This window comes from Homarus americanus, unplaced genomic scaffold, assembly GCF_018991925.1.
Source record: "Homarus americanus isolate GMGI-L3 unplaced genomic scaffold, GMGI_Hamer_2.0 scaffold13581, whole genome shotgun sequence".
Classification (NCBI taxonomy): domain Eukaryota; kingdom Metazoa; phylum Arthropoda; class Malacostraca; order Decapoda; family Nephropidae; genus Homarus; species Homarus americanus.
Genome location: NW_024750713.1, coordinates 332,501 through 354,728, shown reverse-complemented (window position 1 = coordinate 354,728; position 22,228 = coordinate 332,501). Strand labels below are relative to the sequence as shown.

Sequence of the window (22,228 nt, the reverse complement as noted above, 5' to 3'; positions counted from 1 at the left end):
GACTCATAACGTTGTGTGACATGTGACCTTATCGTGGGTGAGATAGATGGTTGTCACTGTGTTAGGTAATGTATAGCTACCAGTCTTGTTGGGAGAAAAACATATGTCGCCTTTATCAGTACAATATCTTATCCCTTGAGACCTGAAACATGTGCAAGGAGAGAGGGAGAGAGAGAGAGAGAGCGAGCTAAGCGTGTTTGAAGGGTGAAACTTGTCAGTCAGGGTATAAATAAATAAAAAGGTTTACACTATTGCCAACGAAGAATTTTAATCTCTAGTTGGTATTAAGAACATGTTTTCTAGTATGGAAAAATATTATTTTTATAAGTAAATACGAAAATTGTAAGATGATGTTATTGAAAATGTATTAAGGCATTATTTTCATTTATTAATTATCAATATACGCGTTCGTACACTTACATACAAACTTTCTTCTGCACTTGAATTTAATAGGTTCATTGACGCCTATTATTCCTGGTCCAGAACCACTGTACACCAAATATAATGATTTAATCCTCACTAACTCTAGAATAAATGAATGTAAGAAATCATTGTGAAGCCAGACAGGCCTTAGTGATTGAAGGAACAACGGGTAGCAAGCAAGTTCTCGCACAATAGTCCAATCACAGTGCTGGCTGGTGCGGAAATGTTAAATGTATTAGTACTGTATAGCTTCTCTTCCTTGCTCTCCCGTTATCCTCCATAATACTTTCTTTTAACTTCTATCCTTTTCCTACCCTAACCCCATTTAATATCTCAACAGGAATTTGTACCTACAATATACTACGTTGTTATTAATGTGTAACCATAGAATTTGCTCTAAATTATATAACTACCCATAAGATTGTTGAAATAAGTTAGGTCAACTGAACGTTCTTATGGCAGACTTAAGTTGAACCTGTGTATTGTTAGTGACTTTCCTAAATATTAAATTGATCATTATCCCGTAACGGCCAGTGCTCACACCTGGAGTTCATTAACTAATATGAAATAGTATAATCACAACTAATTTAGAATTTATCATGAGGATATCCTTTACGACGAGGCGCCCCTTATCGGCTGGTCGGTGTGGTGTTGTCAACAAGGGTTCATAGTTGAATGTGTTTGATATCGTTTTAGGTCGTTGATGGTTTACTTGGTGGTTGTATATATAGTCGTTCATTGTTTGTGTATGCTTGTAGGCAGCTTATGGGTGTCGATGCCCAATACTAGTAATATTTAATTTGTAAGAAGCTGATGACATCACGACCTATCAAGTCATTGGTAATTGCAAACTTCAGTCATGCAGGCGCTGTTGCAATCAACCAGACAAGCGCGGGCTCCCACGGGTGTGCAAACCTCATTGTTTTCCACGATTGTTCAGTCACTGTTATAAGTGAAAGCCACAAGAATAATTTACTAGAACTCAACCCTCCCCAGTCTTCATATTCTTGTAATCAATTTTTTTTACTATAGTTTCAGTTTCGAAAATAGTTAAGTTTTTAATACAATTAGTTTTCTGTAATTCTCATTTTTGTAATAGGTATTCCATTGACAGAACGACATCTCATTGGCTAATTCGATAACCAATGAGAGACGACGATTCACAGTCAGATTATCTTGGCGCACGAGAGCGAAAAGTTATACTGTAGTCACCCCAAAAATTGGGAAAAAATAGTTTTTCTTCAATATCGATAAGTTTTTTGGTTTAATTAGACCAGACAATGACATTTGAATGATTTACATATTAACCAGTCATTAATTACCATGATCAAAAACACTTACGTAGAGTTAGGGATCATCTTCCTCTCTTTTTAGTTATGTGGACAAGAACAGTTGAATTTCGGGTATTAACCGCTTTAATGACCTCCATTAGCTATTCGAATCTAAATATTTTGCTCCAGGAGTTATACTACAACTTAATTGGCGACTGCGTCATACAATTTGAGTTCTCGATTACTCAAAAACTAATCCAGTTAAAGGGATATTTCATTTTACAACATACTACTGCATAAAATAGTGTCTGAAAAATCTGTAATAAGGAAAGTGGAAATATTTTTACCTTTGTTGAGTAAACAAGAGAGAAATAGGAGTCTTCACAGGTAAATCTGAGACAGGTGTGTTCCAGGTGTGTATCGCAACAGGCGCAATAGTGTGTGTGATTGGTGGATTTTCAGGTGAAGGTAGCTATACATTCTGCATTATTCTTGTTACAGGAATGAAGGAAGGAAATGGGGCAGGGAAGACGGAGGGAAGGGAAGGAAACACCATAACTTAACTAACTCAGGGATGAATATAATTATAGTCTGTCATCTGAGGATTTTCCCTAGTTCATCCAGCTGGCATACACCTCCTTCTACTACTATTGCCCCTATAGCTATTAGTATTACTAATCTCTGCTACTACTACTACTACTGTTACCACAATTGTTACTATTATCACTACTACAGCTCCTCCTCCTGACACTCGTCTCTTCTTTCTTTCTCACCTGCTACCTCCCTCCTCCTCGCTTGCTACTTCCCTCCTCCTTACCTGCTACTTCCCTCCTCCTCACCTGCTACTTCCCTCCTCCTCACCTGCTACCTCCCTCCTCCTCACCTGCTACCTCCCTCCTCCTCACCTGCTACCTCCCTCCTCCTCACCTGCTCCTCCCTCCTCCTCACCTGCTACCTCCCTCCCTCCTCCTCACCTGCTACCTCCCTCCTCCTCCTCGCTTGCTACTTCCCTCCTCCTCCTCTCCTCCTCCTCGCCTGCTACTTCCCTCCTCCCTCACTCCACCTCCTCACCTGCTCCTCCTCCACCTGCTACCTCCCTCCTCCACCTGCTACCTCCTCCTCCTCACCTGCTACCTCCCCTCCTCCTCACCTGCACCTTCCCTCCTCCCTCGCCTGCTACTTCCTCCTCCTCGCCTGCTACTTCCCTCCTCCTCACCTGCTACTTCCCTCCCTCCCACCTGCTACCTCCCTCCTCCTTACCTGCTACCTCCCTCCTTACCTGCTACCTCCCTCCTCCTTACCTGCTACCTCCCTCCTCCTTAACTGCTACTTCCCTCCTCCTTACCTGCTACCTCCCTCCTCCTTACCTGCTACCTCCCTCCTCCTTACCTGCTACCTCCTTCCTCCTTACCTGCTACCTCCTTCCTTCTTACATTTAATGAGAGGTGTACTGTAATGTATCCCTCCTAACTACTAATTATCGATTACTATAGACAGGTGTTTACTATCCTATAATACACGCCTAAAAGACCATAAGTTGTTACGCATTAATACATCATAATATCAACACCTTAAACTCTAGATAACGTGGAGGCTATAGTGTTATGTAAGGAGGCTGTTCAATAGTAGGTCGGTAATATTATGTAACGAGCTAACCATTGATAAGACGAAGCTATCATGGTTATTTGTTTACAAGTCTCCGGGTTTGATACGATAAATTTGGCAGGTTCCAATAATTCTCCTCTTTATTTATTCTTTTCTCAGACAACTTGCTTTTAATTAGTTGTCTGTTAGTCGTTTCTCAATGGTGAATTGTCAGTATTGAATAGTGTATGTTGAGCTTTAAATATTCAATTGTTGTTGAAATGAAGGAATGGTATGTTCACAGTTGATTAAGCAGAGTTGTCATTACTTTTTCTCTGATAACTTCAAGACACTTTCTTACTCCAGAAACAGGTGCCAGAACTTTGAAAAAACGAATTAAAACTTTGAACTTACTTACAATTTATGTGTTAAATTTTCATATGAACAACGGCACTAACTTCCATTTGAACATTATCAGTGAGAGGTTTATCTTTCGGACTAAGATCACTTAACGTTGGTCGAGCACGTACGACACTGCCTTTGTCTTCTCGCGTCCCTCTGTGTTGAATTATAATAAATAATCACCATAATTTTCCCGAATTTCACAGAAAAGAACCACTGAGCATTATCTCAATCATTAATATACAAGTTTACACTCGGAAGGAGAGGAACATTGGTTCATTCCAGCATAAGGAGGCAGCATGTGTAATAGAGTGTGTTTTAGTTAGTGTTTCCTCTGATATAAACTGGTTACTATATTTCTGATATTAGGATAAATCATTCATGATAGATTTATAAGCTGTTGATGCCTGTCTATAAAACACTTTGGTAGTCTGACGGACCCATCTTGTTTATGCAAATTTTCTACGATTACTACTACAGTATTAATCTAATTCCTGTGTTTATTGTTACTACTTATCTTCTCACTCAAGGCCAAAATAAAAATACTGTCATATAATTTCAGTATATGTGTAAAATATGCAGTTACAGTGAGGACGCTGGTGTGAGTAATTTGATGTTTAAAACCCCCCTTAAGAAACAGATCTGGCAACAGTGTTTTTGTCCTGCTTGGCCTCGCTGGCCAAGGCTCAGGTATTAGCTGGTAATCACGTGGCTATGTTACCTCCAGGGTTATGACTGCGTGGCCACACACCATAGTTCATTTATAGTTTGATTCTGGCGGCGTTACGTTGTTTACAGATGTGTGAGAAGCGAACGGCTCTCGCGAATGAAAAGCATATTAGCCGTTCGCCTATGTTTTTTTGTATGGGATCTCAGGGGCTACTATACAAATAAAGACATAACATGCTGTATACCTAAATAGATTCTAATGATTTCTAACTTTTTACACCTATTTCTAGAATAACTACTTGTAAACATTTATTTGCGGATAAGTAAATAAAGTGTTAATGAAGAACTACCTTATAATAGAACATTTTAAAATAATTTTCTTGGTACATCGTTCACAGTATATTGGTAAATTTTCGTCCATGTTCCACTCTTCACGTGACAAAAAGCCACACTTGTAGTTCCACTTTTCACGTGACAAACACCATTCATGAGTGTATGTCACCTGAACACGGCAGCAAGTTCTCAAAGAGTCATGAGACCTGCCGGAGTTCTGATCAAGTGGCTTTAACTCACGCCTGGAATTTCTAGTCACACGCCTAGCCTCAAGTTGACCCAGTGACGGAGGGGGGGATTACCTCCGGAGAAAAGAGAACGGGATAGAAGGAGAGTGAGAGGAAGAAACAATGAGATACAAGGATGACAAGAGAAAGAGACCTTAGATAAATAGGTAATAAAGGGATGTAAACGGAAAGATATTCAGACAACACTAGAAACAGCAAACTGGAATTAGTGATCCGTTCGTTATCTACTGATGATATTTTCCCATCTGAATCCTGATCCAATTATCTACTGCATAGGAACACAAAGTTACCAAAGTTCTTGACAAGGAACTGACTCGTGACCAACAACTGGATCTTTTAATTAACCTTTGATATAACATGTTGTGATGGTACACGTGTGAAGATCCGTTAAAATAAACATATCAATGCAAAAAAAATTCTGACAAAGTTTTATCATTCATGTGCCTTTGTTCTGGGTTGAGGAGAATACAATTTGTTTTAATCTTATTTAATGATGTCTGTACAATTAAGTTAAGTAAATTCATAATATCTAAAAAATCTCCTGATTATCTCCCTCAAATGAATTTAACTTTTGACAGATATTTGAATTAGAGTTCTTAATTTTTCCCTGTGATTATACATATACTGTACTGGCGAAGTCTCGTTTGTATGTTTACCCCTGCAAGTGCCACATCCGTCAACGTCTGGACTCGCCCGTGACACTGACCTTTTGACAGACTTGAATACAGTTATCAATTGCCTAGTGGTGACAAATGTAGCCCCGTGAGTGAAGGCTGGGTAATTAGTTGCCTGCTCTGGTGGTGGTGACACATTCATATTATACTTTAATAGAAATATCTCGACCGACACAAGTTTAGATTCGTACTTTGTTTTGACCTCTGAGGTATAGTATGGTTAAGTTCCTCTTTGACGTTGTTTGTCTTTTGTTTTAGTTTTTCTCATTTTAAGCTAAAAACAGAAACGTTATAGCATGGAAACAAAATTGGCTTTGACCTTCAGTTGTGACCTTCACGTCCATCGTTCCGTAACACAAAGAATATCAGTACGCGTAGTTAACTGTTGTCCAGGTTTTAAGTTAATCCAATTACAGCTGCAGGGCCAGTTACGTTAACAAGCTTTTTGGGGCGCCTGGACAGGTGTCACACTACATATCACTTATGCTGGGGAATAAAAATAACGACGAATTTCATCGTGTATCTAAAGGGAGTCGATTATATTTATATTCCCTGTAAAAGAAACTTCGTGACTGGTTAAATTCTGTGCATTCTCTCATGTTGATTCAGCCTAAAACTTTATGACACGCCCAGTAAGCTGGTCAGACGCCCATTCAAAACAAACAGTGCAGGTGAGTTAGCTCCCAGGCACGGGGTAACACAACCACCTCCATTGTTCTCATTTGCTGCGTCATCACTTAAGTCTATTAAAGATTTTATTTATTATACATACACAGTGTAATAGGAGTGAAACGCCAGCGGTGGTGATTGGTGCTGTGGTGGAGGGAGGCGGTAGTGGTAGGTAGGTTCCAAAACCTGTCGCTACTACGCCCGTCAGGCAGGGTGAGCGGGGCTGGTGTGGACTGCGGAGCGGCAGCTCTTGAGCTCAGTTGACTGGCAGTATGGCGGTGGCCGCGGGAGTGTGAGGAAGTGCCGCTCCTCCGCTCAGACCGCTCTTCGTCGTTGTATGGATCACAAGCGGTGCTGCAGCTCGTCAAGAGGCAGGCTTCATGCTAGAAACCATTGGAAAATATCAAGATAGCGTGTGCAGTAAGATGCATCGTACTAAGAGGATACTGAAGGCTCAAGCTTAAGTGAAAAAAATATATACAAAACAAAAAAAGTGCAAAACCAGGTCTGACCGCAAAATATCTTCTGCTTGTAGCCGTTCTTGCAACAGCAACCGTGTTCTAAAGAATATACGTAACAGAAAACCATTTAAAGTTGGTGAATGGACTTGGTTGCCGGCCGGGGTGCTATCAAGGACAGAAGTGTCAACGCTTGCCATGTGAAGCTGTGCAGGAGAGGACAGTGGGAGGGAGGCAGAGAGGCGTGAAGCAATAGACAACAATTGTTACCTCAACTTCCGACTTCGTTTTTATTTACTTTCAAAACGCTTTTGACTCCTCGTTCATATTACGTTTACAGCCTCTCACTTTAGACCTCTGATTATAGTTGAGTGCGTAAAAGAGAAGTGTAAGTTTAATTATTTTTACCAGTGCTCAAAGAAAGTGTCATTTTGTGTGGCCAACATTACCTAGTAAGCGGGACCATTTGAATTGCTAAACCTGTGATATTGGACTAGACAAGTGGGCAGCAGCAACCTAGACTTGCACAAAAACTTGAAGTGTTGTAGTTAAGCCTTGGTTAATTAACAGGAGAACAGTTGTGCAAGTTAAAGACTATTTGCTACATCAACTGAATGAGTTCGTTTCATGGTTTCATGGAAGATAAAAGACTTCTAAACTCGAGATTGTTTTGGTTCGCTACAGTACCTTAGTTTTGAAATGCCGTATGAGAGATACTGTTCAGTGGCAGCGGATTCAAGACAGTCTGTTGAATGCAAGAAAGATTAAGCTCCGGTAAAGTTCCACCCCGGGCACCTCAAGGCCCCACCACCAGGTAGGCTCATTATTTCCTGTCAGACTATGCTAATGAAGAAACTATTACTCTTACAGTATCTATTGTGAACTAGTGCCGTCGATTAGCTACTCTAATTGCAACTTGCATTGTGTATAAGAAATCTCCCTGGCGATAACTAGCTGGAGAACACATAGGAGTTGAAAGTTCCACCTGATTGCTGGTTGTAAGTGGAGCACGGCGGTAACCACAGGTGGAGGCAGGTAAGGTGGTCTCTCACCCACCCACCACAAACTCTACGGGAATACATTGTTCTCTTTGGCACCGCGTTTATGTGCTTGTTTATTATTTTGTTTTGTACACTGAAACTATTTATTGCTGTACGGCTTTTTATTTTGAATACAGAACTGATATAGAACTGTCTTAAATAGTCAATGGATCAATAGCAAATTGGGTAAATGAATGAACAAATATAAATAACTGCAATGATAACTCGCCTAGTGTAAAAGAATAATCAGATGAATTATCTCGTAAGCATAGAGCCATATATAATATTATACTTTTCAAAGACTTACTCCAGGAAGTTATGCGAAAAGTAAAATGGATTATCTTAATGAAGTAAACTTTTCATGTGAAGATTACCAAGTAAAGTGAAATTTACTCAATGAAGTGCCCATGACATATCTCAATTACGAATCGTTCAAGTATGTTCATTGACACGTGTGCATGTTAGAAAGTCCTGACGTCAGCTCATCCATTCCAAGTGTGGCGAGGACCCGTTTTTTAAGTTACGTAAAGGGCCTGGCCTGGCTTTTAAACGTTGAAGGTCACTATTTATCCGTATGGTCCTCCACTTAATATTTTTGTCAGGCATGTCTGAATTTTACATCTCTATTAGTGCTTTTGGTTAAATGAGGTATGTACAGTTGCCAGCAAAAGTCCTCCCACAACTTGCTACACAGGGCTGTGGGAGAACTTTTGCTGGCAACTGTAGATCTCGTCAGCGTCGCTTATTAATCGTAACGGTAAATTGGACTTTAAACTTTCTTATGTAATTATCATAAACAGTTCTTTAAACTGATTTAAAATATTTATTAACCCTCGCACTGCCAGATCTAAGGGTAGTCGGGTGTTTATTAGACTGCTAAGTACCGAGTTTGGGTAGGGAGAGTACTGTACTAAGATGGTGGCATATCGTGAGGATGAAAATAAACCATCACTGAATTATTGTTTTAGCCGGAACGAAAACTCTGTTCACTTTATACTTGAGTTTGGCAGTGTTCAGTGATATATTTCGGCTAAATTCAGAGAGTTTAGGAGTAGCTTTTGTTTATTCGCTGAAGCTTCCATTTCGTAGAGGTAAATAAAAGAGTTTAATGTGTATAGCACATTGTGCATTGAGGTGGATTCAGCAAAGGAGTTTTAAGACTGGATCCTTAATTCTAAAATCTCCGGAGTTTGGGTTTGTGAGAGAATCGTGTCTGTCTTGTCCTTAGTGAGAATAAGTGACGTGTAGAGCGACTGACAGTACCGTTAACATTTACACCGTGATAGTTTTGTGGCTTCTAATGTTTGAATTATGTTACATTTTCTTCCAAATAATGACTGTCTCTGCCTCGTGTTGTGATTCAAGTTGAGTGTTCATCATTCATCGTGTACTCAGTGACAACCTGTTTGTGCGTTAGGATACTATGAGCGTTAATCTAAAGTGCGTCATTAAAAAAGATAACTTGAGTTGCGTTAAAGGTAAGAGTTCACTTCAACATTTACTGTACAGTGGGTGGCAGCCACTGATAACTAACTGAAGGAGGTCGCGTCGCTAGGTGTTAACAATAGCAAACTGCAGTAAATGTAAGAGGTCACTATTACCCTTACCTGCTCTCAACACCTGATGGCATAACAAAGGAGATTATCAGTAATGTAAAACCTTCGATGAAAGTCAAAAGACGAAGTTTTGAGATTACCAGTACAGTAATATTAACTATGAGAAATTATTAACTGTCCATTGTAGGTAATAGCCAATGTAGATAGAACTAACGTCAGGAGAGTTTTAGAAGAGCTGAATAGATAACTAGATATCATTGACATTCATACGTGGGAAAGTTCCCAACATGGGTTCCGTTATTCCTACGTTATCAATAATGTTAAATGTAAGATCACCAGTTTCCTGGCCTCATCTTCGACCATCGTTAACGAATACAAAGTGTTGCGTCTAGTGTAGCCTAAATAGTGAACAGTGGCGTTAACTGTAAAACAAATTACTCTCGGGAAGACTACAGTTAACAAGTTATCTATTAATGTATCGAAAAATTGGTATATGTGGTATGTACAAATGGATGCGTGGTTTAGAACTCGGTTGAAACTGTACATTAAAGTTGTTTATGTAAAGTTATTGGTAAGGAAATGATATGAAACAACTCTGCCTGTCATCCCGTTGTCATCGTAAAGATATTTTCCGCAATCCAAACATTCTGATAACGTTTGCTGCGGTTTTCGTGTGTGTGTGTGTGCGCGCTCGCGCGCGTGCCCACGCACGCTTTAATTTAAGAGATGCATGCCAAACCTGCCCGGTGTGCGTCCGTGCCCAGCTGCCGCCCTCGGTACTTGGCACCCACTCTGTGTGTCGAGGGTTGAAGAAGGGGGGGGGGGGTCAGTACCTTCGTGAAGGTCTTTTGGGGCGCCCCTTACTTCAGTATATATGCCTTCCCATTAACCATAAATACGACCTGTTATTCGTCTTGTAATAATAGATTTCGTCTTTGTCACCATCACATCACACCTCTTAGCGACAGACACCTGGAACAAATTATATGACAAACATCAATTAAGACTCATTTGAGTTATTTATGCATAAGAACATAATAAGATTTAAGATGAGGGCAAACCGTTGAAAATATCCCTTTAGCTGCCAAGCATATATTTTGTGCATCTACTGTTCCTCAAGAAACGTTGGTGAGCTCTCATAGGTAACCTAGATTCTAGGTCCTAGAGACCTAGAACACTCTGAGAACATTTCGAATTCCCGCAGAAATAACCAGACGTATAATTAGGGTGAAGTTTATATGTATCGAAACAATGTGGAACTCTGCTTTATTTATTACGAAGGGGAATTCTGCTATAACTGATTGTCGATGAACTCATCAGCTAAAGTGAATTTTGCTCGTGATAATTCCTTGAAATCGTTAGGCTAATAGCGTCTGATAAGTGCAGATTATTATCAGTACTAGTGTTATCTTCATATACACTCGTAAGGCAATCTGCTGTATCCATTCTTACCTTGAACGTCTGCTGAGGATGCTGCCAAGGCGAGCAGGGTCGTTCACTGAGCCATCCGTACGGTACCCAGGCTCACCCGGAATGTGTTTCCTCTGGAGTGTTCAGTGCTACGAGGCTGTCTGTAGCTTTTACAGTTTGTTGAGAGTATGGCGGCAGTTAAAAGTTTTTTATTCTTTCGTATTTTATTAGATTGTATTACTCTTGTTAAGCAGGTATGTAGTGACAGCCAAGAATAACTAGTCGGGGGGGGTCTGAAGTGTGCAAGGGGAAAGCCGCCTTGTATTTACTAACAGAGTATCAATATTTGTGAATGATCATAAAAGTCAACATTTCTTCCAGGCATCAATTGGTCTGTCGCATCATGTTGGACGGACTCACCGAATATTTTTGTATTCTAGAAACATTTAAATGGCGTCCGTGCTGATAATATAACTCGATTATAAGATATGGTAAAGGAAGTGTCCTGAAGATAAAGAAACAAATGAAGATCTGAACGACGGAGAGAGGCGGGCTGGTCGTCATAGTAACGGAATAAACTGTGGGTGTGATCCCCGCCCCGGCCAGCTGGGGGAAGCGGACCGACCCGTAATGATTACAGGTGGTGGGCTCTCCCCAGGTTGTTGACGCGTTTTTTTGTGTGTGCTACTGCTGTTGGGGGTTACATGAGACTACCTGCATATGTTTTGTTTCTGTTACAACTATTAGGGGTCATGTTAGATTAGCTCCATATTTGTTTGTTTTTTATTTAAATAAGCTGCTTTGTTTTTAGATTTAAACGAGCATATCGGTACTGCACCTATGATAAATAGAGTAATTTGTATTTTAATTGTAAACTGGTGCCGTCTTTTAAAAGTACACTGAGGCTTACGGAATCCAAGATGTAGTTTGTTGGTGCTGTTCGGTACATGGAAGACGGATGTTTGGTCGATTTCTCTTTGATTCGGTGTGCCGAGTGGTGAAGGGTGTCTGGGGTGCTCAAGACGAAGATTCTATTCGCGTCCAGATCGTTTTCTGATTCTATGACACGAGTCCATGTTACAGTGGGCGGGCTAGTGACTTTACAACAAAACAAAAACAATAACCACTGTAGGTGAACTAGCATGGCATATTGATCTGCCCGGTGTTTGTCTAGTCTTTTATTGAAGGACAACGTGTTTGGAGACCCGACCACCTTCTTACGTAAGCTGTTTAAGTACGTCCACAATGCGCAGTGAGGAGACATTTTATCTCAGTTTGGTGTGTGGGCGTGACTTAGCTTAATAACTGTGACTCATTTCTTGTTTAAACGTCATATACGACATTTTGAATGACACAAAATAGTGGCTTATTTCTTTCAGGTTGCATGTGTCGCCTTCCTGTTATGTTGATCGACTGACAGGAAGTTGTAAAAAAATAATGAAATGGCATATCTTTGTGTGTGTTTACTTTTTGGTTTAAGTTTAATATGTTAACAAAACTGGTAGAATTGTGTCATTATCACGTATTACATAAAGCAGTACATGCCAACATCCACTCAAGATATACTGTAAATGCGCTCCAGGACAAGTACGTGCACACCTCAAGTTTACTTACTTGTTCACCAAAAGAACATGTGTAGTACTGTACAGCATTACCGTAGCTCGCACACATCAGCGTGTATACCTGAGTTACAGTCACATGTATTCCTACATTTCCATTACATGTGTTCCTGTGGTGCACTCAGGGGTGAACCAACACTTGTACAATATTGCCCTATCACGTGTACATTTACTGCACACTATGTGTGTACCGATGGTACGCTCACATAAACCATTACATATACACTCGTGTGTACACCTACTGCAGTATTACTTGTATACTAACAGCACAATTACCATGTGAGCCTACAGCATAGCCACGAATACACTTATAAGAGTAAAGTGCATACAAATAACATGACGTGTATACCAACAGCACAGTCATAAGTAAACTTACTGTAAAATCCGTACAATTTTAGAAGTCACACTTGTACTGTAACTGCAGCTGTCGCGTATACAAGCAACAGGTGCAGTATATATACTGTAATATAACAGCAATCACATATACTATATACGTGTAATCACGTATTTTGACACTCACACACAAACGATACGTCAATCCGTAACATAAATTATGACAAAAAATACGAAGTCAAGACCTGCTAGCGTTGAGTCGGTATGTGCACTCAACCAGCCAGTCTCTATACCGCATACCTCGTGACGGCAAGGCGAGGATTCCATTGGTCTGGTTACAAATAACAACTAATATTGCTTCATGATACCGTGCGTTGTCTTGTGGTTGTATTATGTGCCGTACGGTGCCTTTTGGTAATAATCTGCATAGTTGAGGGAAGCAAGTAGTAGTGTAGGGTATTGTCCTGACTTACACATGTCCGGACTAGGGGGGGGGGGTGGGGTTGTAGCCTCATCGTGACATACTTTGATAGCCTACTAAACAACCGTACATACACCACAATGCACGAATTACTCTCCAACACGTGTACATTACTGTATATATCTCCTTTACATCATAACACAATAGCACTGACAAACTCGTACGTGTCTTATCTGTGTTTTTCAGTGATAGACAAGAACAAAATCGTACACACATGTCACACGGATATGCAAGGCAACAGTGTTATTGTTTCTGTTGATATCTAGAAAACCCTGTGTAGGTACTACCTTTATCTAAAGTTTGAGCTGTTGACATCAGAATAATTTTTTTTTTAATCTGGTGCAAAATAAAACACACATCACGGAGCTTTGGACAACGCCATAAATGTTCCTCGGTTGTGAGTGTGGCCGGAGTACGCAATTCAGGCATATTTCCGACACCACCACTGTTCCCCACGGTCATAAACACTTTACTGCCAGAAATTTGCTTTCGTGACATAGTTAAGTTTTACACACACACACCTGTAGATTCATGAAGGACGGCCATGTGTGCTTAGGAGTCACAAAAATCATACTACATTTACGAGCACATACTCGTTATAGAATTCATGACACAAACCGCAACATGGTACAAGCGTTTGTATGACATAAGCATTAGCATGATACACAAGCACCGGCATGATATACAGACTTCTACATAACACAATTACCTGCATTATGCATGACTACCTGCATGATACAGGCACTTGCATGATACACAAACCTCTGCATCATGTGCAAGCACTTGAATGGCACACGAACACATGCATAACACACAAGCACCAGCATGACTAGTAGTTATGTTTTGTGTCCCGAGGCACGTGCAGAGAACCTTGTTGTCTTCTGACTTTACCTATTGGTCGGCTCTTGTAATTAAGGGGCGAGAAAGGTTAGGCAAGTCCAGGGAGTTAATGTTAAGTCACTTACCGTTATTACCTTTCTGGAGCGTATAAATGTATACTGTATCACTATGTCCGTCTTATTGTGATTTTGGTGACCACATTTGCTGTACATGTGGTACCTTGGCAAACCTTTGGATTCACGCAAGCTTATTAATTTGGGGTCAAAAGTTCACAGGTCGAGGACTGCGGATGCATTTAGGTGGAACTTTTTGTGTTACGGAGTGTAAAGTTTGCTAAGTCCTTCTTTTAATAGCTTAAGCAAGTTTTGTCCTGGTGCTCTTGAACATTTTATCAGTTTGCATTGTTTTTTGGGTTTTTTATGTACATCTTTAGACAGACTGATTGTAAACATCGCACTCTGTTACTGCTGGCGTTAAAAAATGAGGGACGTTGGTATTGCACAGCTAGCGTGCTTACCTTTCGTCATTGTGATCCGGGTTCGTTTTCTGCTTGGATCAGATGTGAGAAGGGTGTTGTTCAATCGTGGGCTCCTCCCCAAAAACAGTACATAAGTGTTCTTCAGGTCTGGACATGTTTTTATCGCGTACTGTACCGGGTTTATAGATTGCACACGAGTGTAATATTTTTCACTGGAGTAAAAAAATATTATTAATTTATTTTGAAGTATAAAATGTTTTTGTTTTTTTAAACTTAACACCATATGTTAGACACACGGGCACCACCACCTCCAGCCAGCCGCCAGAGGAGCAGACTAGAAAGCGCTTCAGTTTATTAAACCGTCAACTGGCCCAACTCTTTTTCACCTCCCTAATCACGCCCCTTTACCTTGCCAAACTCAACGAGAATAAGTTGAAGATTGAGGACAAAGTCTGAATTTTTAGGAGTTGTGTGACTTGTTTCTCAGTTTTATTCTGTTCGTTTGCTCTGTCGGCGAAAATTTACAGCTTTCCTCGCTCACGCCAGCTGAGTACATGGTGCCAAGACCTGTAATGTACATTATGTAGGTGTCTCACTACACAACATAATGTTTGTTTTTGTAAGAGTAAAATATTTGTTCGGAAGAAATTCATTATAATCCGAATGTGGTATGTCAATAGAAACTTGAAAGTCTTCACGTACAGTATATCCATAGAAAATAACCACCTTGCTTCAGTATTATAAGTAGAGAATGAATTATCATGGTTTTATCTGCGTCCGTTATAAAAACAAAGGCGCGGGAAAATTTCGTCCAAGATACACACTTCACACCACTGATACATATTCATCACTGTGGATGTATCTTTGTTTTACGGTATACCAGGGTTTATTTAAGCACCGATCTTTAGTCTCATGCAGCTTCTTACAAGACAGTTTTAAGGCAAATAAATCCCGGGACCTAATTTACAAAGATTCGTGTGATGGATACAGGCTTGGGATTTATCAGGCTTTGTGGCTTTTCTGTCCCTCGTGACATGTACAAATGGTCAAGTCAAATCCCAATGCTGTAAATATTCATCTTATGGTGGAATTTACCCCTAACTGGGAATATACTGTATGTAGCAAAATATATATTAATTGTTTATTGATATGCTTCCTTAGCTAACCTCGTAAGAGTTTCATGTTGACTACTGTAGAGGCTTTATGTTCATCGCATGACATTATATTAATTTATTATCTCTTGTACTGTCACCACCAGTCAGTGATATATTAAAAATGCAAAATTGTTTTCATGAAGTTACCACAATGACGTAACATATTGTATTACAATATACAGTATATAGATTTGTTTCATTTGAATCATGTTCTTAAGCAGGAACCTTAAGTGTTGTTCATTTGTGTGTTTTTTTTGTGTGCTGCTGTTGAAGTCTTAAAATGACTCTCCTGTTATATAGGTAAGTAGAAGATCCTGTAAGTGTAAGACGAGATTAGGTGAATATATAACACGGTGTCTGGTGTTGTAGGATGCGGGTGACGGGTCTGGTGAGCGAGTATTGGGGCAGCGGAGGAAATGTTGAGGAGGAGGAGGTGGACGTGGAGGCGCAGTTCTCCGCCCACACACCAGGCACGACGCACCACGCCGCCCAGCGTCGCCCAGGTCAGTATTGCATGTGTCTCGATGCTTCTGCCGGTGGGTCTGATATTCCAACTTACCACTAGTTCAGAGTTTTTGGTGTTTCCTTGGAAGTGTGTCGTAAGATCTACAGTACTGCTAATTTGTCCCTCGTCGCTCCGTCAGAGGTGCATGGTAGTGGTGGATTGTATTAAGACACTATAAATGTACTGTTTGGTTGACGTCATCAGGAAATCCTCTTTAAATTAGATATTTATACAGTAAAATCGCCATACAAGTTTATAACAAGTTCAGCATCGACATGTTTAAAACCATTTAAGTGCTAGTATACAATGGTAAACAGCAATCAATTTAATCATGGCTAGTCAACGAAGCCACCAGGTGCTGTTTCCAGTATCATCCTTTGCTTAGACTAGGTTGTTAATATCTTATAATAAAACTACAAGAATAAAAGGGGAAATGTGTTGATAAATATTACAAGTATTACATTGCGTTTAGATTAAACCTGCACAGTAGAAACAGGTTGTAAATCTAAGTGTGGATTATGCGATACATAAAACATTAAAATAATAAGCAAATGATAGATTGTGCTTTTAACTTTAGGCATACTACTATCCTTTGGTGAAGCTATGAAGAAAACTGAATATCTATTAAGCTGGCCGACGTCACCTGGCTTGACTCAACTATTATAGTCTGATGTTGCCAAATCGTCTTTTGTTTGAAACTAATGTTCATTTGAAAAAAAAATAAAGTTTCTGTAATTTATCGTAGTATGTATGTCTTTGATTTATGAATCTGAGTTATAATTATCTTTAACGAGTGGGACTTGAAATAATTAAATGAGATTTATAGATCCAGAGAATTAAGGATGCCAGTCATCGTTTCCCCGGGTGATGTGTGTGTGTGTCACGCCTGGCTGACCAAATTGTAAGTGATGTTTCCTACACCTTGTGTTTACTTATTAAATTTTGCGATAGGGGAGTGCGTGTTGCTGGGTAATTTTGTGAGGAAAAATGTAATATGATATAAACCTTTTGGTATATCTTAAAAAAAGTTATTTCCTTCTGAAATTGGCGGTTGATGTAACCAAATGGTCTCGGACGAGTTCAGTCCAGTAATGAGGGTTTTCCGTAATTCTGTAAAGGGTTATGACCTCTTGGGCATGCCTTCTTATTTAGGTGGTTTTAGTATGCTTTTTTATACCTGCGATTTTCCTTTTTTTATGATATTTTTTTCTCATATTCATAGTTGAAATGCATTATATCAGTAGATATAACGAGTACAGTACTGCGAGTTGAGTCAACATTTTAGTGAGCCTTGACGAGGTTAATGTGGGAAAAAGTAGGAATCATTTCCTCCCTTGAGGCATCTGTTTTCCTTGACCCATCACACATTGGTGGAAGCAAATAAAAAAAATACCTTACAATATACTGTATATCAGTATTATTTATTATTAAAAAAGGGCACCAGAAAATTGCAAACACACAAGGAACTGCAAGAGGAAAAGAACCTAGAACGTATTGGCAAGAATAATAGATTTAGGACTGGGGAGAACGTGAATTGTGTCAGCTAGGCTAGGGAGTAGAGAAAGAGGTGGGGAGGAGGGATATACTGTACACACGCTTGGACGTCCTTTTCTCAGCAGCTGCTCGGGGAAGGCTTTCTCGGATAAAAGTAAATCTCTGGTGCCCATTAATTCACAGGGAGGTTGAAAATTAACATTGATGACGCCAAAGATTATAAGAGTTGTGTGTTAGATAATGACAATAGATGGAGGCAGCAGTGTGCTAGGATGAGGGAGGGATGGAGGTTTATTTTTATTTTTTTTTATTATTTATTTATTGGGCACCCCCCTACATCCTTGTGTAAGGTGAAGCGCAGAAGCGTTTACAGCGTCCAACAGGGAAGCATGCTAAGTTTATGCTTGCCTTTGTCTCATGTGTTAAGGGCGTAGAAGCCTGAAGAGTCAGTGGTTTATGTCAAGTTATTGGAAGCTCCAACAACTTTCCCTGAATACGAATTCGCAACTTTCGATTTACACCAGGTACCTACTTTACTGCTAGGTGAACAGGGACTAATGGGGGCTAGGAAGTAAGTCCAAACAACTTCCACCGACCCGGGATTCGAACCCGTGACATCTCGCTTGCGAGGCAAGAACGGTACCGCTTCTACCACCGGTCCCCCAGGGATGGAGGTGTACAGGCCATTTGTAGATGTTTTTGCTAACACATTCATACAACCAGCTAGAATATTCATGTCTTATTTATTTATTCTCATCGTAACGAAACCTCTCTGTGGTTGTATTGTATTTAGTGAAAAAGACATACTTGGTGCAACTAGAGAGATTTTTGAACATCTTTGTACAACCAGAGAAATAAAATAGCCCGCCACTGGCCTGAGTAAGGTTAGTCTAGTACATGTGTACTACTGATGTATAATAACAAACCAGGTCCCATAAAAAAAAGAGTATCAGTTAATTTTATTCATTGAGTCTTGAGTGAATAAGACTTATTCATCTCTCATGTTGTTGGTAATTATCACCTCCAGGAGTGAGTTCAGGAAATTATATTAAAGGCTTAGTTTAGACTGGAAGTAATGCTTCATGCAGTGCATCACTGATCAAATCTAAAAAGCCTTGGAATATTACATGTATGTATGTGTGGTGGTGAGGTACTGCACCATCTTAATTTGACTCGCTACTAGGCCATTCAGATTGTTCCAGTGCTCTAAGCCGGTGGAAAGTCAGAAGAAAAGAATCCATCACATGAATTGATTTATTACAGAAGGAACCTAGACATGGGTTGTGGTCTTGGAGATACAGTGGGCAGTAACTAAACCGGGTTGAGTCTGTAGTGACTCAACTGTACCTCGAAGACTTTGATACAGTAGATTGCAAACATAAGTACATTATACTTTAGTGAGGAATGAGACTATATTTTTTAACATACTTACTTGCCTAGTGTGTTGCTTCATACTTACAAAACCCTATTGAAAAATTTTCCCCAAACATTATCTGCTAATAAACTACTACAGATTAATTTATCTGTTCAATTTGTATGCAATTGAAATTCCAAGGTCTCTTTAATTTGGCCGTATGATTTAATATGTAGGGCATGTTTATTATTAGGTACAATTAATTGCACTTACTAAGATGGCTTGCATCCTTTTTTTTTCCTTAAACAAAATAAGCCAACAGCTGGTTAGCCATTATATCACACTTGAAAAATATCCTGCATCAGTCCTGCATCAAATCCCATTTGTAATCCAATCCTCTTGACATACATACCTACATACATACTGTATGAACAAGTCTTCTGCTGTGGTTCAGTGGTAAGTCAGGTACTGGTCCCCTGATTCTTAGCCTTCAGTAGCTAATGGGTTATTCCACCCTCTTTGGAGGATGCTAGTACACCAAAGTGTTCTTCCACCTCTGACAAAGCGCAACAGATACTTGTGTGTTCATTGCTGAGTGTACTGTAGAGGGAATACCCCAGGATACATGCATCCAGTAAAACTCTTTTTGTCTTGAGTATAAAGTATTACTTATATACAGGGTGATTAAAAAAAAGGTTTCATATGTCAGAGTTAGAACAAATAATAGATATAGGAGAAATGGAAAAAATGCAGACACAAACAAAATAGCAAGGGACCATTTACTACATGTACTGCGAAAACATGTGTGATTTCACGTATTGCTTGACTATACCATTAATACATTACGTAGTTAAGTTTACATTAGCATGTCACAATAATGTTGTAGGTACATAATGATAACTATGATATACGAGCACCACATGGGAATGAGTAAATGTTGTACTCCTGATCAGAAAGAGGTGGCAATTGGTGTGAATACGTGATTACAGTATTAAAGGTGGGAATGGTTGGAGGCAACTACGTATAGTATTTCCACGCTAACCTGGCCCGTAAGCCACGCCTTTCTTCTATACTAATAGCTGATTGGTTCATAGAAAATTCATACTAAATGTGTTCACAATTGGTAAGCAAACCTGTTATGTATGTGTGTATATATATATATATATATATATATATATATATATATATATATATATATATATATATATATATATATATATATATATATATATATATATATATATATATATATATATATATATATATATACACGTGCAGTCCAGGGGGAGATAAAATGCTCAGGGGAACTAATCAGCTATTTGTAGCTATAGACGAGGGGTGTGCCTTACTGGCCAGGTTAGCTTGGAAAGGGTATAGTGACCAAGAGTACAATGGGATTAATGTGCACGTAATCAAAGGTCATCTTTGTGGTTAGCGAGTCGGTTTAAAACCCGTCTTTCCTTGGTGTGCATTTGTTCTATCTAACTCCTGCCTTGTCTTAATTCCGTCTGCAATTTTGTACCATATTCACGGATGTTTCACCTAAAATATTAGGTACTTTTCTGTCATGCACACCCTAGGAAAATTTGGAAGATCGTTGATGATTGGTTCAACTTAGTGTACTTACAATCTTTTGAAAATGGGAGGGGGGGATATAAAGGAATATTGCCAGACACTTTTTTTTTTACTATAATTGTGTAGTGTAGCGTACCAGATAAATAGGGGGTGGGAGGTTACAGTACGTGTGATGGGTAATACCTTTTGAACAGACTTAACCAATTTTGGGCATGATTCTCCAGTCCCTCCTATAAGTATTAGTTATATTGAGTGATGTAAGTCACATTTATCTGTTATATAATGCATACAGATAAACCATATTATACAGCAGAATGCACAGTATCACATGCTTCCTTAAAAAAAAAAAAGAAGATTGCCTTTCCCCCAACCCCGCAACTAAAACATTTACATGTTAGTTTTGTTCTTAGAAAACTATATACTCGCCCTGTACTTTATATACATTGTAGATGGTTTTCAGTTTTGACAGTGTATTATGTGACCAAAAGTACAACCAATAATACAGGTAAAAATACAATGAAGAGGTGGTGGGTGTATTACTGTACTGTACAGGTATACTGTGTCTAAAAAGCAGTTCATCCCTATACACAGCTCCTCCTCGACTTACGACGGGGTTAGGGACCCAAATCCAGGTCGTAAGTTGGAAATGCTTAAATAATACATAGAAAATCGAAAATGCGTGTCTCCTTTTCTTCTCAGCACCACAAAACACTCACTTTTAAGCTTGCCAGCCATTTTAAAGTGAATTACAAACGAAAATTTTGTCTGTGTACCGACTGTGGGACTCAAAAATACGTAATTTTACCAAATTTTGGTACGACTGAGGCAGGTCATAAGTCGGGGAGGAGCTGTATATAGCATTTGTTGATACTATACTGCATACAACAGGAAAGTGAGGCCTTTGATGAAGCCTCATATAGTACTGTGGGTCTAATTACCACAAACACAATCCAGCACCTTGGATGTTAATATGTTCATTGTATTCTTGATGCTTTGTGTGCCATCTTGACATTTATCCTCAACTTGCAATTGTACATTTCATACCTGTATCAACCTAATCTTATCTCACTTAACTCTTATTTACCCATGGGGAATATTTTGATGTCAACCATAACAAAAAATTTTTAATGGACCCTGGTCTTATGGGAACTGTTACATTCTTTCTCTCTAACAAATAAGGTGACTCATAATTCAAACAAATTATTCTAAAGATTAATTTTATAAAACCCACTTCCATTGTTATACAGTACAGTACCTACCTATAAAAAATCAATACTGCAGTTACATTCCTGCACACCCAGGCAGTACAGTACACACAAGTGTGGAAAGTGGCTGTAAAACATTAATGGTGGATCACCTTAGGATGAAATATTAAACTTTTGTAAATGGCAATATATTTAGTTTTTTCTTGAAACTTGTAGTACAGTATTTACTGGTTGGCCAGTATGCTGTTCTACTGTTTATTACAGTTAATTGAGATGTTATTTACTACTTTTTACCTTATAAATTTAATGACATAAGTGTTTAAAGCTTTAGGGGCAAAAGTTACAGTATACATGTGGGCTGTCAACATTCCAGCATGATGCAAGCTCTTGTAGATTGAATAGATTAATTATTGCTAAGAATAATATTTCAGTAATTGAAAGTTTTTCATGTAC

At 39.2% G+C, this 22,228-nt stretch overlaps 1 protein-coding gene across 1 annotated transcript in view; it reads left to right on the top strand.

Annotated features, from left to right (window-relative positions):
- The first annotated feature begins 6,517 nt into the window (after positions 1-6,517).
- The window catches only part of LOC121854160 (protein dimmed-like), an 18,454-nt gene continuing 2,743 nt past the window's right edge, over positions 6,518-22,228 (top strand). The window contains exons 1-2 of the mRNA XM_042348597.1: positions 6,518-7,545; positions 16,012-16,145. Coding sequence (XP_042204531.1) covers positions 7,484-7,545; positions 16,012-16,145 — 196 coding nt within the window. The 5' untranslated portion in view covers positions 6,518-7,483. The remainder of the gene's footprint in view (positions 7,546-16,011; positions 16,146-22,228) is intronic.